The sequence below is a fragment of the Pteronotus mesoamericanus genome, unplaced genomic scaffold (assembly GCF_021234165.1).
Source record: "Pteronotus mesoamericanus isolate MK-2021 breed Mesoamerican mustached bat unplaced genomic scaffold, CSHL_Meso_final contig_246, whole genome shotgun sequence".
Lineage (NCBI taxonomy): Eukaryota > Metazoa > Chordata > Mammalia > Chiroptera > Mormoopidae > Pteronotus > Pteronotus mesoamericanus.
In genome coordinates, this window is record NW_026555104.1 from 71,875 (window position 1) to 93,334 (window position 21,460).

The 21,460-nt window shown below is 39.8% G+C and overlaps 1 protein-coding gene across 6 annotated transcripts in view; it reads right to left on the reverse strand.

Annotated features, from left to right (window-relative positions):
• The window catches only part of STRADA (STE20 related adaptor alpha), a 30,572-nt gene that overhangs the window by 3,737 nt on the left and 5,375 nt on the right, over positions 1-21,460 (reverse strand). For 2 of the 6 annotated variants that reach the window (XM_054573001.1, XM_054573006.1), the window contains exons 2-10: positions 15,393-15,472; positions 13,420-13,477; positions 11,132-11,160; positions 4,974-5,076; positions 4,459-4,580; positions 2,934-3,042; positions 2,692-2,815; positions 669-840; positions 24-128 (exon numbers count right to left, since the gene is read on the reverse strand). In XM_054573001.1, the coding sequence (XP_054428976.1) occupies positions 24-128; positions 669-840; positions 2,692-2,815; positions 2,934-3,042; positions 4,459-4,580; positions 4,974-5,076; positions 11,132-11,160; positions 13,420-13,477; positions 15,393-15,428 (858 nt within the window). In that variant the 5' untranslated portion in view covers positions 15,429-15,472. Of the gene's footprint in view, positions 1-23; positions 129-668; positions 841-2,691; positions 2,816-2,933; positions 3,043-4,458; positions 4,581-4,973; positions 5,077-11,131; positions 11,161-13,419; positions 13,478-15,392; positions 15,473-21,460 lie in introns of those variants that run through there. The other 4 variants (XM_054573002.1, XM_054573005.1, XM_054573004.1 and 1 more) reach the window with 4 other exon arrangements.

A 21,460-nucleotide genomic window follows, 5' to 3' on the forward strand; every position in this document is an offset into this window, starting at 1 on the left:
AAAGCACTGGGCTGCAGTCTTACCTGGGTGGCAGGCATATCCTTAAAAGGGACATGGCCATTGGCCAGCTCACAGGCTGTGATTCCCACACTGTAGATGTCAGACTTGGCATCATAACCCTGAAGATTCTAAGTCAGAAGAAAAAAGCCACAGATCACTCCATTAGTAGCCTTGGTCGTTGTTGTTAGAGAAAGAACGGGGCGGAGCAAACACTGAGGAGAGGGAAAGAATGCCTGTCCCCAAATCAAGACTGTCTGCTAAGACCCTCCTTGCCTACACCACTGAAGAGTAGCTGCACTGCGACTGTTCGGTGATTGCTATGGAACAAGCAGGAGGAAGTGTGGGGCCCTGTGCTCCTGCTCAGCATAGGGATGGAGAGAGCACCAAACACTCCTTTCCCACAAGATGTGGAGATCTCTGAAGGGAGCTGAAATAGTATCAGGCACAGTTTGGGACCCCACAGAAAGGGAGTGACTCCACCTTCCAGGAGCACATAATGCCCGTCCGAGAGGCCACCCAGGTCTACCTGCCAAGAGGAAAGCCTCCCTCCAGGAGCCCGTACTGCACTCAGACAGACACAGAAGGCACCCACCCCGGGAAATTCCCAAAGGCTCCCTTGGGAAATCACAAGGTGGTAGGGTTGGGGCTCCTTGGAACCCAGTACAGACCTGCTGGAGGACCTCTGGGCTGAGCCAAGGCAGAACCTTGATGCTGTACTTGGGAAAATCGTGGACCACACGCTGCCGCTGCCCGTGGCTGATCATGCTGAGGTTGCTGCGTAAACCAGACAGGTAGACCTTCCCATCCACGGAGATTAGAATATGGCTGGCTTTCACACTCCTGGAAGGGGTGGCCGGTGGTGGGAGAAGGGTGTCATGGGGCGGCAGGAGCCCCTCATAGCACAAACCTTTGGTCTTTACACACCAAAGATCCAGTCAGCTATCTCTCTGGCTGTGTACATGTGTGTATGTTGTACATGTGTATATACATATTACATATACAAACATATTATTGTGAAGTTTGAAACATAAAAGAAAAAATAGCATGACCCCCCTTAAATATCACCAGATTTTAAAACTTATTTATATTTTGTTAAAGTTCTTTTATGCTCCCAGACCACTGCTTCCCCTACTACCTACTACTGTTGGCCTGTACTTTTTTCTTCATCCTTGTAAAGTGTATCATGATTTTGTTTGCATATATTTTTAATTCACTTAATGCTACCGTGTTATGCATCCCATTCTTCCTTTGTCTTTTAGTGCTGTTTCGAGATCCATTCATGCTGCCATCTGCATACACCTCATCTTTGCCTCTAATTGCCACCTATACTCTGGGGTAAGATCTAACACTTTTACTCATCCATTCTTCCAGCAAGCGACGCTCCTACTGTCTCCCACCATGAATATGAACAATGACACTGCATACATGTCCCCTATGAGCCTGTGTGAGGATTTCTTTGGAGTGTACACCGAGGCAGCACTGATGGTCCCAGTTCTGAGTGACCCTGACTGGTTGCGTGGGGCCATCTTCTGCTATACAGACAGGAGACCCTACCTCCTCACTGTACTGGGCCTCACCCAGCCTCCAAATTATGCCAGTCATCTCTGGTTTATAAGCTGACATCTCCTTTTTTTAAAAAAAATTATTTTTAGAGAGAGGGGAAAGGAGGGAGAAATAGAGGGAAAGAAACATAGATGTGTGAGAGAAACATTATCGACTGCCTCTTGCATGCCCCCAACTGGGGACCTGGCCCGCAACCCAGGCACATGCTCTGACCGAGAATTAAACCAGCAGCCTTTCAGTCCACAGGCCAGTGCTCCATCCAGTGAGTCACACCAGCCAGGGCATACTCCTGTTTTAATTTGCTTTTCTGATTATTGCTAGATTTGAGCGTCTGTTCATATGGCTGATAGTCTTTCGGGTTTTCTCTTTTATAAATCTCATGTTCTTCACTCATTTTTCTATTGCTCTGCTATCCTTTTCTTGGTGATTCACGAGACTGCCTTGTTACTAATCTCCTGTGCATTTACACAAAGCTAACGTCTTCCATGTTGTCACCCATTTCTCAGCTTTGTTCAAGGGGCCCTTTATTGGAGAGAAATCTTTAATATTGATAGAATCAAACACATCAATTTTTTGTCTTATGTCTTGGGCTTCTACAATATTGAGAAGTACTCCTATACCTTAGGTCACAAAAATATTTCTTCATATTTCTTTCTAAGTCTGTAGTTTTATATCTGACATTTAGGCCTTTAATTCATCTGAGGGCTCCTCTGTATGTGGAGTTAGGCAGGGGTCCAGTTTTATCCCCTTCCCTACCATAAACTGCTCTCCTGACACCAGCTACTAAGCCTTCTTTCTTCTCCCCAGCCTCTCAGCATAGGGCTGACTCTGGGCTGCACATACCAGTTTGGGTGCCCTGAGGAAGAAGTGAGATGGGGGTGCCATAGTCCACCTTACACGTCCCTCTCACACAACACTCAGGACCATGCTGCTCAGGAAAGAGAAAGTCAGCAGCTCCAGCACTGAAAGGCTAAGTGTGCTGTCCACCAACTTGTAGGCAAGGGCAGAATCCCAAGCCTTATTTACACTCTGGCTTCACTAACTTCAGTCAACCATCCAGTGTTTACTTGAGGGCTCATGGGCACAGACCGCCACTCCTTTAAAGGGTGAATACGCTTCAGAATGCACCTGTGTACGTATCCCATGTGGTGGATGTAGTCGAGGGCCTTGAGCACCCCCTGCAGGATGTAAGCGATCGCCAGCTCATTCATGCCATCCATGAAGTGTGTACAGATGAGATCCTTTGCAGAACCTGAAGGGAAGAATTGTGGGGAAACAGGGAAGGATAATAGAGAAGGAAAACTGCACATAAGCCAGCTGGCAACACAATTCTTAGAACCCCTCTCTGCCAGGAGCCCTTTCCCACTCACCATATGCCATGAATGATGTGACAACCCACAGCTCATTGTCTGCAATAAAGGTGGCTCGATACGGCAAGATATTGGGATGGTTGAAGAGTTTAGAGACATGAAGCTCCCCCTGAAACCAATGGGAAGCTCAAGTCAGAATCAAGGGGCACTGAGGACTGAGACTCAATAGGAAGGTGGCAGCATGAATAATATGGGGACCTCGTACTTTCCTGGTGCTCTTCTCAGAGTTCTGGGAGTCTAAGCAGGCACTTCAGGATGACAGAAGCCAGGCTCTGTTCTCTCTGCAGGAAAGGCAGCACTGCTTTGCCAGCTTCTGCCTATGTAGGCTCTGCCAGCCAATCCCAGAGTCTCCAGAAACAATTCCCCACTGACAAGAAAGCTGCTAACAACATAGTTCACCCCCATGGAGGTGATGAAAACAAACTGTTGATTGAAGACTTACTAAGTTCTAAGTTTAGCTCAACTTCAAGGGCCAAGGCACAGAACTCTTTAAGATAAAAAAAAAAAAGGAAACAGGAAATGTTTTCCTATTATAAAGGAAAACATAGTCAATAAAAACAAGGGAAGAAATCATTAAAGAAAAACGACAACTATTAATATTGAAAGCTATTTCTCCAGCAACCTCAGATTGAGGGATCCTTTCCTTAGGAGCAGCTATAGCAAGTGTAAGACCTATACAATTTTAAAATTAATTTAAACAAAAGATGTTTAAAAAATTGGACAAATTGGATAAGAGAACTCTAGAAACTCTAGGGTTCTGGCCTGTGGGATGCAAGCTAAGGCCAGATAGGCAGTACCTCCTATTCTGCTCTACAGAATGTCCAACATACTCTAGGACAAAATCACGTATATTTTTTCCTAAATAATTCAGCTGGCCCTGACTTTCTGTCCCATCCTCAGATCCGCAAAACTACTCTGAACCTGTGAACTGGTATCAGAGTACTGTCAGATGAGCATGATTTCAGAAAAACATTGTAAATAAAGAAGGGAAGGCTGCGCAACTAATTACTGAAGATACGCTGACCCAGGCCCTAAATCTAAGGAGTTCCCAGGTCATGCCTCCATCAGCCAAGGAGAATTCAGTCTGCAGCCAGTTGTTAGACCTGCAGTCTCTCCTTCCCCCATGGAAAGGAACCTCAGGCCAATAGGAAGCTAAGAGCAGCAAGATGGGCACCTGTGGCAGGGCAGGTTGCCACACACCTGGAACAGGACTGCCTGGGTTTGACTCCTGCCACTGACTAGTGTGTGTGACTGTGGGCAAGTTACCTACTTAGCCTCTCTGAATAATAAATAAATGAGGCACAAAGGACTCTGGAGAAGAGGGGACTATAAATTGAGCTGAGCAGCATTATAGAATCCTTAGTACCATTTGCCCAAGATTCTTCATTGAGAGCGTGAATAACTTGATGGCTTGGTCTACCTTCCCTTCCTGCCAGTAACTTGCAGAAGGCAGGCAAGACACACCTTGTAATTACTACTGGACCTAAGAGCCCACCTTCCAAATGCCACATTCACATCTTATTACCTGCAAGAATGTCACCATCTCGTTGGAACAGGCTTCTAGGTTAATCCTTCGTACCGTCACATACTCTCCGGTTGGCTTGTACCTTGCTAGATTCACTGTCATCAGGTCCTCAAAGCCTTTGCCTAAAAGAAAAGAGGAATCACAATAACAATGACAGCAGCAGCAAAGGTCTTCTTTCTCCTTCAGGAGACTTGATTTAAAAAGAAAATTCAAGTTAAAACTTTTATTACTGTTACTTTCATGGCTGACAGCTCTTGGTTTTTCTCCTATTAGTTCCTTCTCAGCCAACCATTCTGACTGACTTTGGCCCAGGGCACCAGAAGTGTTCAGCCAAAAAGAAAAAAATTCCAAGAGCTCCTTTCCTGGTAACATGATCTCTTTTCCCATACTTGGAAAAACAAAACCAAGGAAGACCCATAAAAGCCAGCTGTGTCACCACAAATCCTGCAAGTAGTTGAGAGCCTCTGGAACCTGTCCCCCGGAGCATGAAGGTCAAGAGAGTCTCTGGACATTACCTATGATGGTGAGTAGCTCATAACACCCTCCTTCTGGCAGAAAGCTACTCATGATCTCCTGCTTAGGGAAGGATGCTATTGACTCTGAGCTTGCCTCATTGGTCTAAAGAAAAAGAAAAAATAGGTTAATAAGATAAAACTGGGGGTGGGATGAAGTGGGGAGGTGGTAATTCAGACCCACAAGGAGACTGGCGTCTAAACCAACAGAAATTCTGACTCTGGGGCAAAGAACAGGTAGGAGCATTCTCTGAGAAATGTAAAGTAGAACATCAGGTGCTGGATGTAGCCCTTACACCACAGCGTTAATGCTACCTACAAATGCAGGTGGGAGATGACGGCCAGTTCCAACCAGCTGTTGATTTGTTTGTCCTTCCACCTGGCTCATTTGCCAAGAACTATAAACGTCTTTTAAAATTTAAAAAAAAATTTTTTCTCAATCACAGTTGACATTTAACATTATGTTATTTTCAGGTATGCAACATAGTGAAAACTATAAAATTCTTACTCGCGGAAAAAAATGTCTGGAGAAAGGTACATTAACAAAACAGAAGGGAGATGGAGAGGTGGGAGGATCTCTTGAATTTCCTGTTGCATTAGGGTCCTGTTTTTAAGGCCCTGACTATAAGAGCCCAATGATCAAACACTCAACTGTGCTACAGAAGCCCCCTCGTTAACAAAGCAAGACCCCAGACCAATCATTCCCTGACATTGCCAAGGGAGGCAAGAACACAGCCAACACACTGGGCTGAGGACAAGAGGCAGAGCTGTTGGGTCTGTCATCATCCCAGGCAGCAAAAGCAACCTGCTCCTTGTTCCTGCCCATTCGTGCTGCAAATGAAGCTGGACCCCAGCCGTTTATGATGCGGATGTCACACTGCTGGTCTTTGAGGTCCTGAAGGAAAGTGCCCAGCAACATACACAGGAGGCCAACAGCTCTTCCTTCAGCGTAATTGGCCCAGACCTAAATGTATTTGTATGACTTAAGGGCTGTGTATTTTTCTTTCTTTTGGATCCTTTCCTTTGGATCTGTGTCTAACTGAAATGGAGAACCTTAGACTAGCTCATATGTCATACGCTGCACCCATAAACCTGACCTCTAGTCAGAAAAAGGTCTTTGTGAACGCACAGAAGGTTCTTGCCTCAGCACTAACCAGAGGCTGTGAATTAAGAATGTTCTGACATGGTGGTACCACCTCATTTAATCAATTTTGTATTTCTAAGATTCATCCATATTTTTTTATTTAGGCAGGTTGTACACCCATGCTATATAATATTCATCTTGGGGACATTTCTCAATTTATCGACTCCAATGTTGATAGGCTTCTGGGTTGTTTTTCAGTTCTGCTACTCAGAATTATGCTACTAGAAACACCTTTGAATGTGTCTCCTGATACATATATGCAAGAGTTCCTCTAAAGCTGGTACCTAGGAGTGGAACTGCTAGGTCACGGAGTATATGAACAATCAAGTTTACAAGATAATGCCAAATTGTTTTCCAAAATGGTTATACCAATATATACTCCTACCAGCAATATATGTTCTTATTGATCCATGTTTTTCCCAACACTTGCTATATTCAGACCTAATTTTTGCCAGTCTCACAGTCTCGTTGTGGGTTTGATTTACATTTCTCTGATTGCTAATGAAGTTGAACATCTTTTCATGTATTTATTGGCCATCTGGACTTCTGCAAGGTGGAAATGCTTCTTCCTGTCTCTTGTCCATTTTTCTACTGAGTTGTTTTAATGTAGAATTCCCCCAAAGTAGGCCCCACAGAACATTGATTCTGGCAGTTACACACGAGAAACATATACAGTTAAGTTAGGAAATGCAGTATGCTCTGTCTCATGAAGTCATGAGGTGCACCTGCATATTAAAGGCTTTGAAAAGTTCTGTAGTAAGGAAACGTGTTCAACTTTCTTTAGCCTAGCATTCCCCAAAGTACTTGTCCAGAGAACCTTTTTGTGCCTAACATCTGTTAAATTTTGGAAAAGATAATTTGGGAAATGCTACTTTAAGTAAAACATATAGTATAATGCAAAAACCATAGGCTTAGAAGCCAGCCAGTGGCAGAACTCGAACTCAGGTCTATCGCATGTTCTTGACCCTGGCCAAGTCACTCTTCATCTCAAGGGATCTCATACTCTCATCAGTGGAATAATTCCCACTTCATAGTGTTGTCGTGACAATTAAATGAGATAAAATACGTAAAGAGTCAATAAACGTAAATTCTATTCTTCTCTACCCTCTGTTGCTGTCTAGTTTTTGGTCATTCTCCTGCTCAACAAATAAGATGGAAAAGAGAAAACAGAAAAGCCTAAGTAAAGCTTGACCAAGAGTTAAGAGTTTTTTTGGGGGGGGCGGTTTATACTTGTCTGTGCTTTCAAATGTTCTGAAAACAAATTCTAGGCTCATGTAATGGCCATTGCAGCTTCTTGAAATAACTTTGTCTTCAGAATAATCTGAAGACACTGGTTACTACATGCCAGGTGCCTCACACAGGTGAGAGAGACACATGGCCAACAGACAAAAATGGAGCAGTGATTTGAATAAAGAGCTTAAACCAAAAGCTCTGAAACGGTGACTCCTCATTTGTTTAGAATTTACAAGTGGCATGCTAAGTTAATCTTGAAGGGTCCCATTTTCTTACCCTTATCCCTCTAACCCCCTGCACATATTCTTGCTCTGCAGATCCTGTGTTCTCAAGTACCAGTCTACTCCTCAATAAAATCCACGTTACCAGTTGACACAAAGGCAGGGGATTGCTTTCATACCCAGCTCTCTGCTCTGGCCTGTGAGTATCCACTTGCGTGGCCCCTGCCTATTTCTAGGACTTCACCCCACACCACCCTCCCTTGACTCCTTACGCGTGTTGCTCCAGTCTAGGAGAACTTGCACCAGCTGTCTTTGTTGGGAATGCTGCTGCTCTTCTCTCTCCCTGCCCCTGCCGTTTCCTCATGGCTGCTTCCTCCTTATCACTGAGGTCTTCAAATGCCGTTTATTCATTGAGGACTGTTCAGCCAAAGTAAAGTAGGCTCCTAGTCACTTTATTATCTTGTTTTACTTTCTTCATAGTAGGTATTACTGCAGTTTATTTATCTATTGCCTGTGTCCTCTACTAGGATGCAGGCTCCACAAGGGCACAGACCTTGTCTGCCCTGCCCACACTGACGTATTACTCCCCAGTACCTACAACACTGCTGGGGCATACTTAAAAATTGTTTTAGCTAAGTTTGAACTGAGTAGGTTTCCTGCCCATGACCTTGTCATACCCACACACTGAAAAGGAAAGTAGGGTACCAGCCAGTTCCTCTGGAGACAGGGTTCAATATAAGGACCTATACTGGAAGTGCCAGTCCTCATATAACACATTCACTTGGGGCATGGTATAGATCAGAATCTGTACCTGCATGTGAGAAAGTACAGCATATCCTCAAAATAATGTTTCATTCAATGTCATTTCATTGTAACATGGATGAGATGATGTAAGAATTTAACTCTTGTTTATATCAATTAGCCTATGGTTATGCATTATTTCTCTTAAAGTTGTAGAACCTATCAACAATGTTAAGTGAGGGCTTACTATACTGCATTTTTTTAAAAAAAATATTTTATTTATTTATTTTAGAGAAAGGAGAAGGGAAAGAGAAAGACAGGGAGAAAAATATCAGTGTAAGAGAAACATTGATCGGTTGTCTCTTGCACTTGACCAAACTGGGGACCAGGCTTGCAACCCAGGCATGTGCCCTCACTGGGAATCGAACTGGTGACTTTTTTGCTTGCAGGACAACGCCCGACCCACTGAGCCACACCAGTCAGGGCTGTACTGCATTTTTTTAGCACGTGACAATATTGTCCCAATGAGGACAGATATAGACCTCCTCTGAAGATCTCTCATCTTCAGGCAAACTCCTGAAGGACAGCTGGAGTCCTGAGACTAAAATGTTTATTACAAACATTTTAAATAACCTTCTTTGGAAAAATTATACCTTTTATTTACCTATGTCGCTCTGCCTTGCTAGGAGTGCATATAAAATACACTGTCCACTAGTCTACACTCCAAAGACACATGCTTGTTGAGTATAGGTAGGGAATGATTCATTAAACTACTGACATGATTAGTTCATAAATTTACAAGTATTTCTACTATCTTTGTTGACTGTAGAAAAGTACTCAAAAGTGTTAGTTTTAGACAATGAAATTCTTTAGGTAATTGGGTATATGAGTTCTTGGGCAATCAGCAATTGCATGAAATGAACTAGCCTAGTGGTAGCTGTGCTGTCTGTCCTTAACCCACTGGAAATGATCCTAAATTGGAGGCTTTATTTTTTGTGGAGGTCCTATAGGTCTGAACTCAGAGAAAAAAGCAGCCTTTACTTAGGAAAACAAAGGTCACATTTTGAAAGGACAAGGTCTGTTCTGATACTGCCACAAGAAAGGTAGGTTAGTTCATTGTGTTGTTTCAAATTTAGAAAAGGCCAAAATTCAGATGAAAAGTATGAAATATTCAGTCCGTTCTCTTTAAACACAGCACGATTGCCCTTGCTGGAGTGGGTCAGTGGATTGAGCGCTTGCCTGCGAACCTCCAAATTACCGGTTCAATTCCGATCAGGGCACATGTCTGGGTTGTGGGCCAGGTCCCCAGCTGGGGGCCTGTGAGGGGCAAGAGATTGATGTTTCTCTCCCTCTTTCTCCTTCCCTTCCCTTCTCTCTAATAAATACATAAAATCTTTAAAAAAAAATAAATAAATGCAGCATGCCATAGGTTTAGTGTAATGCAAAATCTCAGATTGCCTGGAGAAACTAATTCTATCAAAGACTTTTCTTAGTTTTCCCCACCATGAAAAGCATTATTTTTCATTTTGAAGCATTTGAAAAGTACATAAGCTACTGATATCCAGAAATGACCGTGACATGACAACTCTGTTTAAAGAGTTCAAAACAAAACACAAAGCACACAAAGACAATATTGATGAAAGGCTACCAAATAAACACATTTAATCTCCCACAGGTTTCACACAGGAGAACTTTTTGGTGTAACATCAGCAACTCAGAAAATATAAAAATTATATATAATTTGCATTGTATTCTGAAAAGATACCTAACTGATCCTATAGAAAACATTTTTGGTCTCCTGGCTGAAAAATATTTGGATCAGAGAGAGAGGTTCTTGCTCCTGACTAGAAGACTGTCAGCACAGCTAAAACTTTGCTCAAAGAGAAATTCCTAGTCAACAACCTTACCCTTCACTCAACCATGGGGCTGTTGCAAAGGTGCAAATGTCTGTCATCTGGAACGAGTAGGAGATGTCTTTTGAAAAGGCTCTTTACCCTTCCTGTTTATAAGACACTGATTCACATTTATCAAAAATATCTTGGTATACTGGGCACATCTGGTGTTATTTCCTTGGGTAAAAAAAGCTAGAGGAGTAGGAAGCAGGGCAAGGGTCTTCTTGCAGCTTTTACCAATAAAAAATTCATTTTCTGTTTCATAGTTTTTAGTTTTTTAAACATATTTTATTTATTTTTAGAGAGAGGGGAAGGGAGGGAGAAAGAAAGGGAGACAAACATCAATGTGAGAGAGAAATATAGATCAGTTGCCTCTCTCACGCCCCCAACCAGAGACCTGGCCTGCAACCCAGGCATGTGCCCTGACTGGGAATTAAACTTGAAATCTGTCAGTTTGTGGGACAACACCCAACCCACTGAACCATACCAGTCAGGGCTTGGGTTTGTTTTTAAGGTAGAAGATTAGAGGTCCTGCCTTACAATCTAGACAAAGATCAGTATCATCTCTGTGAACTAAAATCTATTAATAGACTAAGGATGGAAAATTTGGTACCACTAGCCAGCATGACATTTTAGATTGTTGAAACTTTTTGCTCTTTTGGAGGGGGTGGTGAGTAACTGGGAAGGTTGGGAAGGGGAAGAGACCTTAATCCCCACAGGAGAGACAAAAAGTGCCCAATTTCAAAGTATATATCAAGATCTTTCCAGGGTGAAACCTGAATCTCCACAAGTAAAAGAATCACACTTCAGGTAAAGCTCAATGACAGATAAGCAGACACATAAAATGATAAACCAACAAAACACACAGATTTCCACAAGAACTCATCTCCATGCAACAGCCGTAGTGCTAGAGCCTAGAAAGTCACTTACTTTTCTCCGAGTGTCACCCGGAGGCTGCTCTGGAGTAGAAAAATGGGTTGTTGGCATTTTGTTTTTTAGTAGAAGACACACCCACATTCAGAACAGTAATTATTGCACTTAGGACTACATTTATTAATAGAAACCACTTAAGAGTCATTACAGTGGAAAAAGTGCCTGCAGTGCTCCATATAAACACAGATATACAGGGAGACACACACATGCGCGCACACACACACACACACACACAGAGTAAAAATGCTGTAGACAAGATAGGTTTTTAAACATGAATCTATGGCTCTTCCAAATTAGGCTAGGCTACTATTCCATGGGTATTCTTTACTTAGTGTAACTCAACTGCTATAATCCTGGTCATACACTGACTTTTCATCAGCATGCAATGTTACTTCTAATAATCTGGTTTCAGAGTCTTACACTGTGAACAAACAATTCATTATAAAGTTAGAGTGATGGCTGGCTATTTCCCAGGGAGTGCAGGGACTAGAAAACAGGTTTAAAAAAGAAGGCAAAAAGCGTTTTCATACAGCAACACATGTATGTGGGACCATTACCCAATTTGATTCTCTAGGCAGACATTCTATTCTGAATGCAAATAAAGCAAAGGTTTTGGGGCCCTCTGCTACTCTTAGTGAAAATGAATGAAGCAAAGGACAACTGAAACAACTTTCTGCTCTTAAATCAGACAAATTCTGTATTTGTGCTTTTGATTTTCTCCACTCTGTAAATAAAAATCATCAAAGCCAGATTTTTACTGTAAAGTATTGGGAACATTTCCAAATATCTTAAATTATAAATTACAGCATCCAACTGTGTTGCTAGAGGAGATTGGCTACAGAGGTCAAACAGCCTCAATTTATCAAAATAAGATTTTTTTTTTGCCTTGGACATCAGCTTTCTGGTACACAAATGGCAGAAACAGTTGATTCAGACAGTCTGCCAAAGGTAAGAGCCAGGTGAATAGATTAAAGGAAATCAAACCTAATCTTCCAGAATAGAGGGCAAATTTCAAGTAGTATAGAACTTGGTAGCACATGCTTCATTAAGCTATAAACAATATACAGAATAATCTCTTCTTCCTCAGATCAGAGACTATGGCATTGTTAAAACATAGCCAGAGATCCTACACTCAAGACACTGTAACCAAAATCCATTCATTCAATTCACATATACTGGAAAATTTTTAATTAGTAGATTATAAACTGGGTTCCCAGTTCAATTTCCATCAATGCTAATGTTTACTTTTAAATCATTGTGTTCCCATTAATGATCAGAAGAAATTGAGAACAGGACCAGAATATAATATTTTTGTTCCATTAGACTTTCCTTTATTGTATCGCTAATTTTTATCCTTTCTAGCAAAAACAAAAATAACTCATCATTTTTCTAAACTCTCATTTATCTAAAACACACTTGACAAACTTCACAAATAATTCTACTCTAGAAGTTTGTTGAGTGGCATTAGGGAAAATAAATTAATAGGTATCACCTTGTAACTAACAAGTTTGAGTTTTTAATTACTTAAACCATTTGAGGGGTATTTTGTATCAGTCACCCAATGCATTCAATCTGATAACCTGTTTCTTTAGCTACAGGTGCCAAAGAGAGTATCTTGGTGTTCAGACACAAAGAATTGGGCTCTACTACTATTATTTTTATAGAAAAGAATTTTATATAACATAAATTAAGATCACAGTTTCCAAAAAGGCTCAATTTGAAAACAGCCAAAGGAAAATGCCTGAGCCTGTTAAATCACCAAGATGCAAACCTAAATTACTTCTAAAATCAACATTTAAACTTTCCAATAGGAAGTTAATATTTTTGTCCTGACAGATTTTTTTCTTAGTTCTCTTAAGTCTCATAATTTCTACCATGAAAAGATGAGTCAACTAGACTGATCAGTAAAACCAGAACTTTTATATCATTGCTACCTTCGTCCTGACTATAATTTTGTTTTTAAAATCTTCAAGGCTAGTGACCTTTAAAGAGTTAGGTTTTTCCCCTATAAGAATATGTATTTCAACTGGACAGATACTTAGAAGAAGAAAGACATGTGCCTGTAAGTAAATACTGGCTTTCTAACAATCAAGATAGGCTAACGACAACTACCAGATTAGTACTCAAATCTCTGGGAAACCATGGATTCAAAAGGAGCCAAATAAATATAACAACTATAGTTTATACTTCCCCTTAGAATTGCTAATTTCTGGGAACTGATTTAGTCGACAAAAGAGTAGTGAGATTTATCCTGAAGTAATGGCCAAATGTCATACTGTACTTACCTCCAAATAGTTCCAAATCTCTTAAGCCCTCAACAATGAACTTTTCCGAGACCCACCGCTAAAGAGGAAAACCCCAAAGAGAATTAGTATTTCTTCCAAGCCACAAAAAATTAGCTATCAGCCATTAAACAGACAAATAAAACTCAACTACAAAAACAGAATCATGCAGTAGAGTTAAGATACATTTTCTATGGAAAAATTTTGAAAAGAATCTTGGATTTAAATCAACTGAAAACAATAGATTAATTCCTTTCTCTATTCCTCTTTGTTTAATTTGATGAATAATTCTTAAATCTGAACGACAAGAAACACGTAGTGCTGGCCCTGATAATGAAGAATGTTTTCTCCTTCCTGTATATAAAACAACCTTTTGGATCCATCTTACTTTTTCCATGGCTGCCTATTACAGGTGCTTAGGACCACGAATGCTGATTTGAAAAATACTACTGGAATTCACAATACAAAATATAAGAATGAAACTGTAGTTTTTTTTTACAAGCCTCTATTAGTTTGTAAAAGGAAATTGCAAGCTGCATATTCTTTCATCTACTAGGATGTCTAAAGACATTACTGCTTACATTTGCTACCAAAAGACAGTTTTACAATGACCAACTAGCATGACCAACCTATGGTTCACTTTACTGGCCTATTTCAAACGAGTATTGGATTTCCATCATAGTGATCAGTGGTCTGGTTTCACCTGAATCAGACTAGGTTGAAATAGAAAAGAAGCTCATATTTAAAAGCAACGGAATCAAGATTGTATTTCACTTGAGGACTGGTGTTAAAGTTTGGCTTGGGGACATTCTTTCCACTCTGCAGAGTTCAGGCTAAAGAATCTGTTTTTCCTCTTAATTAATTGACAGTGAAGTTTACTCTTTACAATATAAATTATATATATATAGACAGATAGATAGATAGATAGATAGATAAACATAAGAAAGATTAAGTAACATTCAGAAGAAAGCTGCACAATAGAAACCATGAATTGGAACTCTGACGTTATTCTCTTTCTTTCTCTGTATCAATTTTTTTTTCTAAATTAAAAAAAGAACACTGTTAATTTAAAAAAATGATATATAAAAAAATCACATGCACTGTGCCACAATATATTTAATAAAAATAAACAATTTCACTTTAATATTTAAAGAAAGTGACATATTCATAATGTCTCATAGCATTTATACAATGTATTAAGATTTAAAATAATTATTACTGCATTCAGAAATTAAATACTTCATAATAAACAAAATATGACACTCTTTTATGAAATCATGGAAGCTTGTAAAGAAGCTAAGTGCAGCATTTGTTCTTGAGGTAATTTAGCTGATGAAGTTCAGGTATAATGAAATTTTTCATGTTAAGAAAGTTTTCAATGAAAACTTATGATTATATTTAGGGGGGAAAAAAGTGTTCCAATGATTACAAGTTGTTACTGATTTATTTTTTATTGTATCTTTTCCATTCCTATTTGTCCCCCTTATACCACCACCCCGCTGGATTAAGCACTGTTGTCCGTGTCCATGCGTCCTTTTTCCTTTTTGCTGGATCCCTCCGTCCCCTCACCCTGCCCCAGAGCTGTCAGCCTGGTCTCTATCTATGAGTCTGACTCTATTTTGCTTATTATTCAGTTTGTTCATTAGATTTTTAAAACGATTGCTGAAAATACATATGAAATGGGGAGGTGGCCAGTGGTTACATATCTACACATTCAACTCATTTAATGTTGAATGACTGATATTAAAAAAATATACCACTTATTTCTCCTGTCAGACAAGCTGGTGGGTGTCTCTGGTCAGCCTCTGCCTGCAAGCTCTGTTCTCAGGAGCAGAGGCTGTGACACTTGCTTTGCTTCCAACATCCCTCACTGCTGCATGATTCTGAGCATCACAGAACAAACCACCTACAATACTGCCAAAACTTTGCTTTGCAGAAAATAAAAATAGTAAAGCCAGAAGAATAGAAACACTCACCCTAATTCGCTCTGGTTTACTTACAAGAAAAGACATGAGTTCCTAATGTGTAGACCTATTTCAATTTCAGAAATTTAAACCTAAAAGGAAAATAGAAACAGGTTGAGTTAGTCAAATCTCCTTTTATAGAAATAACTTTTGATTAACAAGAAACTTACTACAAGTCTACCATTCAAAGCACTCTATTAAACCTATAAATTGCTAGATTCCAACGATTTGTTTGGAGAAACATTCAGTGACTCTCAGCTTGCATATACTTTGGCCAAGTGCATCCTGAAACAATGCAATATCTATAAGAGAGTTTATTATATGGTTTTCTTCTTTAATGTTTAAATTTCTCTTGACTCTGTCCTCCCTGATCCCTTCCCAGAAGCAATTGCCTTCAGTTCTTTTGGTTTTTTAACCTGTTTTTCATCATCATTCTTTTTTTTTTTTCAAACCTCACCAGAGGATGTTCATTGATTTTAGGGAGAAAGGAAAGGGGGTAGGGAAAGAGAGGGTAGGTGGGTGGGGAGAGAGATAGGGAGGGAGGGAGGAAGGGGGTGGGGGGGGAGAGAGAGAGAGAGAGAGAGAAACATCTATCAGTTGCGTCCTGTATGCACCATGATCAGGGATCAAACCTGCAACCTTTTGGTGCATGGGAAGACATTCCAACCAACTGAGCCATGTGGCCAGGGCATCATCATTCTAAAATAGTGTTTATATGGCCATGAATTACCCATTTTAGACATTTATGTACTAACTTCCTACCATGGTAGATGAAGACTAAGCTCTCCTGCGTGACCCTCCTGCACTCTACTTTCTTGCCTTCATTCTTCCAATGTAGTTCTGGCATAATTGTTGGTTAAATCAGTAGTACATATTTATATTACTTTGACTATGCAAGCATGGTTCACAGCTGAGGAAAATAGGTAAAGATGATCATGTCTTCTTTCTTTCTTTTTTTTTTTTTGTACACAAATTGCATAGCAGCTTTATTTGTAATAGCCAAAAATTAGAAACATCCCAGATATTCTTCAACTGGTGAATAATTAAACAAATGCAATATATCCATAGCATGGAATACTACACAGCAATAAGAAGGAACAAAGTACTGCTGCACACAACAACCTACGTGTATATTCTGCACAGTGTGCTGAGTAGAAAAGGATAATCTCAAAAGGTTATGTATCATATGGTTCCATTTATGTCACTTATGATATAAAAAATTACAGAAATGGAGGGGTTAATGGTTGTCAGGAGTTCAGGAGGTGGTGGGGGCTGGGGGCTGTGGCAATAAAATGGCAACATTAAAGATCTTCATGGTGATAGACATGTTCTGTATCTTCACTATGTCCATATCAATATCTTTTTTTAAATACAAAAACAGGTTTAGTTTCAACAAATAATAAAGGAACAATTAAAATAACACATCATTGTCACAATCAGATTAATACATATTAAAAAATATTGGCAATATCAAGTACTGGCAACTGTGAAAGGAACTGGCTGTTCATAGACTCTTTTTCTTCATCTTAAAGCAGCCCCTTTAGCATATTTTGCAGTGCTGGTTTGGTGGAGGTGTATTCTTTTCACCTTCTTTTGTTTGGGAAACTCCTTATTTCGCCTTCCATTTTAATTGAGAGCCTTGCTGAGTAGAGCAGTCTTGGTTGCAGGCCTTTGCTTTTCATGGCTTGGAATATTTCTTGCCATTCCCTTCTGGTTTGCAGTGTTTTTGTTGAGAAGTCAGCTGCAAGCCATGTCAGGCCTCCCTTATATGTGACTACCTCTTTCTCCCTTGCTTCCTTTAGGATTCTGTTTGTCTTTGATATTTGCCATTTTAATGATGATGTGTCTTGGAGTGGGCCTCATTGGGTTTCTCTTGAATGGGACCCTCTGTGCTTCCTGGACTTGTGTGGCTTTTTCTCTCCTCCAATTAGGGAAGTTTTCCATCGTTACTTTTTCAAACAGGTTCTCTATCCCTTCCTCATTCTCTTCTCCTTCTGGTATCCCTATTATAGAGATATTATTACCTTTCAGGTTGTTCTGCATTTCCCTCAACACCTTTTCATACTTTTTGAGTCTTTTTTCATTTTCTTCCTTTTCTGGGAGTTTTTTTCTACCTTGTCCTCCAGCTTGCTGATTCAATCTCGGCTTCATCTAGCCTGCTTTGGATTCCTTCTACTGTGTTCTTCAATTCAGAAATTGAATTCTTCATTTCCTCTTGTCTCTTATGGATAGTTTCTATGTCCTTTTTCATGCTGATATCGTTTGCAGTAAGTTTCTCATAGTTTCCCTGTAGTTTTTGGTAATTCTCTCTAAGCTCACTGAGCTCATTGAGCTTCCTTAGAACCATTGTTTTGAACTCAATATCTGATAGTTTACTTGCCTCTATTTCATTTAGTTCTCTTTCTGGGGATTCCTCCTTTCCTTTCGAGGGGAGGATATTTCTTTGTCTTCCCATTATTTGTGAGACTCTCCTTTTTTCCTTCTGCTTCTTAAGTTGATCTGTATGGATTTCCAGACTTTGTAGTGTGAACTTCTATAGTAGGAAACCATCATTTTTACTTTCCGGATCTGCCTCTGATGATGTCAGATGCCATCCCTGTCTGACCTTAGGCAGTCTGTTTGAGACTTCCAGGAATGTACTGTTTGTGGCTTTCTCCTTCAGCTATTAATCTCGTCACTCTGCACTCAGCAGGCCGCCTTAGCTCAGGGCAAGGCAGAGTCCCTCCTGGGGGCGGGGTAATTGGGTCCTCTCACGCTGCTGCCATATAAGGGAGTGAGCACCAGGATCCCGCCAGTTACTCTCTCCCTTCTCTCCCCAAAGCCTTGGTCCCCAGTCTCTCCTTAAGTGCCTCCAGACCTCTCTGCACCCCCTTTAGCCAGAGATCTACTATCTGTGGCTGTCACTCTGCACTCAGCAGGTGGCTAGACAGCACAGGGTGGGGTGGAATCTCACTTGGGGGCGGGGCTATTGGGTCTTCCAATGCTGCTGCCGCTCAGGGGGAGTGGTCTGCCTGAGCAAGATGGTTGCTGCCGCATGGGGGATGAGTCAGCACCGAGATCCCGCTGGCTATTTTCTCAGTTCTCTCCCCAAAGACTCCTTCCCCAGTCTCTCAGGTATCTTTAGCCCACTCTGCCCCGCCTTTGCCGGAGACCAGGGTAAGTGGCTGCAAATAAAAATTTATGCTTTGGCCCTTTAAACAGTTCTTTGTGTCTCCAGCCGCCTGTCTCTGGCGGAGAGCAACCCTGCCGCTTTTCGCAGCTGGCTTTCGCAGCTGGCTGTTTTCTGTGTACTTTTTGGGCTCTGGTGCTATAGGCTGGAGATCCTCACTTTTGGTTTAGACCCTGCTCTTCTCTGGGGTGTCCAACTGGCTGTTTCAATATCCTTTTGGTGCTGCCTCCTGTGGGCACCCCACCTGCCTTCTTGAGTCTCTATTGCACTCCTTACCAGGTAGATTGCGCTAAAGCTGATTCTTCTGTCTCCGAGGTTACAAGACTCCTCTCTCGCTATTGTTCAGTTGTTTGTTCCAGGTGGTTTCTCCACAATTTAGTTGTAATTCCAGGTTGGTCCTGGGAGGTCAGTGTGACTTCCACTTACTCCTCTGTCATCTTGATCTCTCTACCTTCCTTCTTTATACACATTTAATAATTGTCTCCTTTTTTCACTCCCTTGGTTTTCCATGTAGCTATTATTAACTTTCTCCAAATACTTAATATCTCTGCCATTTGTCTTATCAATGTATTTTTCCATACACTGAAATTCCCCTGGAGATTGCCCTCCCAGGGTCCTCCATCCTCCTGCTGCAATCAGGACCAACTGCTTTCTCGCCCATCTGCACTTTTCTGTTTGGATCTCCCATTTCTGGGAAATGTTCTTATTTCCCAGAAATGTTATTTCTTTGATAACTTTGTCCTCTGTTTTCTCTGTTTTCATGTTACAGAATCCCCAGTAAAGATGAACTTCTAATTTAATACTTGTTTCACTCCTATTTCACAACTCTCTACTTTCCAGGAGGTTTTTTCAACTTTGTTTTCCAACACATCTGCTGTATCTTTAAACTTTGGTTATGCATTTACAAGAGCTTTTGCTGTTTCTTGAAGGTATCTTTATTTTTCCCTATCATCCTGATCTGGTTTTACGTTTGCTATTTACACTTAAAGATTTATATCTAGAATGGCTAAAAGCATAATATCTCATGACCAAGTGGGGTTTATCTCAGGATTGCTTGAAAATTAAAAAAAGAAGTAATGTACACACAACTGTCTTTGTTGGAAGGTGTTTGTAAATAAGTAATGAATTTTAACAAGTTTTTAAAAATGAATCAATGTAATTTTACTTAACTGAGTAAAGAAAAAATAGAATCATCTCAACAGATAGAAGAAAAGCATCTGACAAAATTCAACATCAATTAATGATTTTAAAGAAACTCTCAGTCATCTTGGAATAGTCAAATAGGAATAGAACGGAAATAGAATTTACCAAGTCAACTTGGTAAAAAACATGTATGAAAATTTTACAGCTGATATCATACTGAATGGTAAAAAGAATGAATGAGTTTCCTTTAAGAACAGAAGCAAAACAAGGATGTCTGCTCTCATCACTTATATTCATCATTGTATTAGTGGTCTTCTCCAATGCAAAAAGGCAAGAAACATTAAAAGGCATACATGCTGGGAGGAGGGGGATATAAGGGGACTAAATGGTAATGGAGAAAAAATACAATAAAGATTAAATAAAAAATTTTAAAAAGGCATACAGATTAGAAAAGAAGATGTAAAAGACTTTATTCATAGACAATGAGATTGTGTACATAGAGCAGGCTAATTAGTCTACAAAGAAAATCATTAGACCTAAGCAAACGAATTTAGAAAGAAAGTCCATTACAAAACCCAACTCTTTTTCTATATGCTAGCAATGAACAATTACCAGATGAAATTTAAAAAATACCACAAAGAAAATAACAATAAATAAAAACAACACAATTTACAATGCCAACAAAACATAGCATAAGTGGGAATAATTTTAACAAATTATGGATAAGACCTATATGTTTAAAATTCTAAAACATTGCTAAGAGGGATTAAAGATGATCTGAATAAGAGCTAAGACATCTTCATAGATTGAAAGATTTAATATTGTTAAGACATCAATTTTCTCCAAATTGATCTACAGATTCATTGCAATCCCAATCAAATATCAGCAGAGTTTTTAAGAGAAACTGATAAGCTGATTTGTAAAATTTACATGGAAACATTCATGGAAATACATGAAATACGATTCAAAATAAATTTGAAAAAGAACAACGTCAGAAGATTTACATTATCTGATTTCTAGAGTTATTTTAATGTTACAATAATCAAGAGACTGTACCTCAGTCTCAAGACAGACAAATGGATCAATGAAACAAAATAAAGGATCCAGAAATAGATTCATGCATACATATATGGTCAATTAATTTCCAAGAGAGGGACCAAAGTAATCCCATGGCTAAAAATAATCTTGATCTCTATTTAGAAAAAAATGAATCTCGATCCTTCCCTTACACCATATACAAAAATTAACTTGAAATGAGAACTGATGTTTGCCAGATGGGAGCTGAATTGCGGGGATGGGTGAAAAAGGCAAAGGGATTTAGAAGTACAAATTGCCAGTTATAAAAACAGTCACAAGGATATAAAGTACAGCATAGGGAATAGTCAAAAATACTGTAATAACTATATATGGTGTCAGATAGGTACTAAACTTATTGGGATGTTCACTTCATTATATAAATGTCTAATCACTATGTTGTACACCTGAAACTAGTATTTTATGTCAACTGTAATTTAAAAGTTAAAAATATAATTTAAAATGGATCGTAGAACTAAAGAAAAAAGATAAAACTACTAAAGAAAAGAGCAGAGAAAATCTTTAAGATCTTAGAATAGGTAAAGGTTCAAAAAAAGAACATCAAGAGCACAAAATATTAAAGAAAAATATAATAAATTGAACTTTTTATAAAAACTGTTGGTGCTTTGAAAAGACACCAACAAAGCAAACGAAAAGTCTAGGAGAAAACAGTATGTTCAGTGTCTACAAAAGA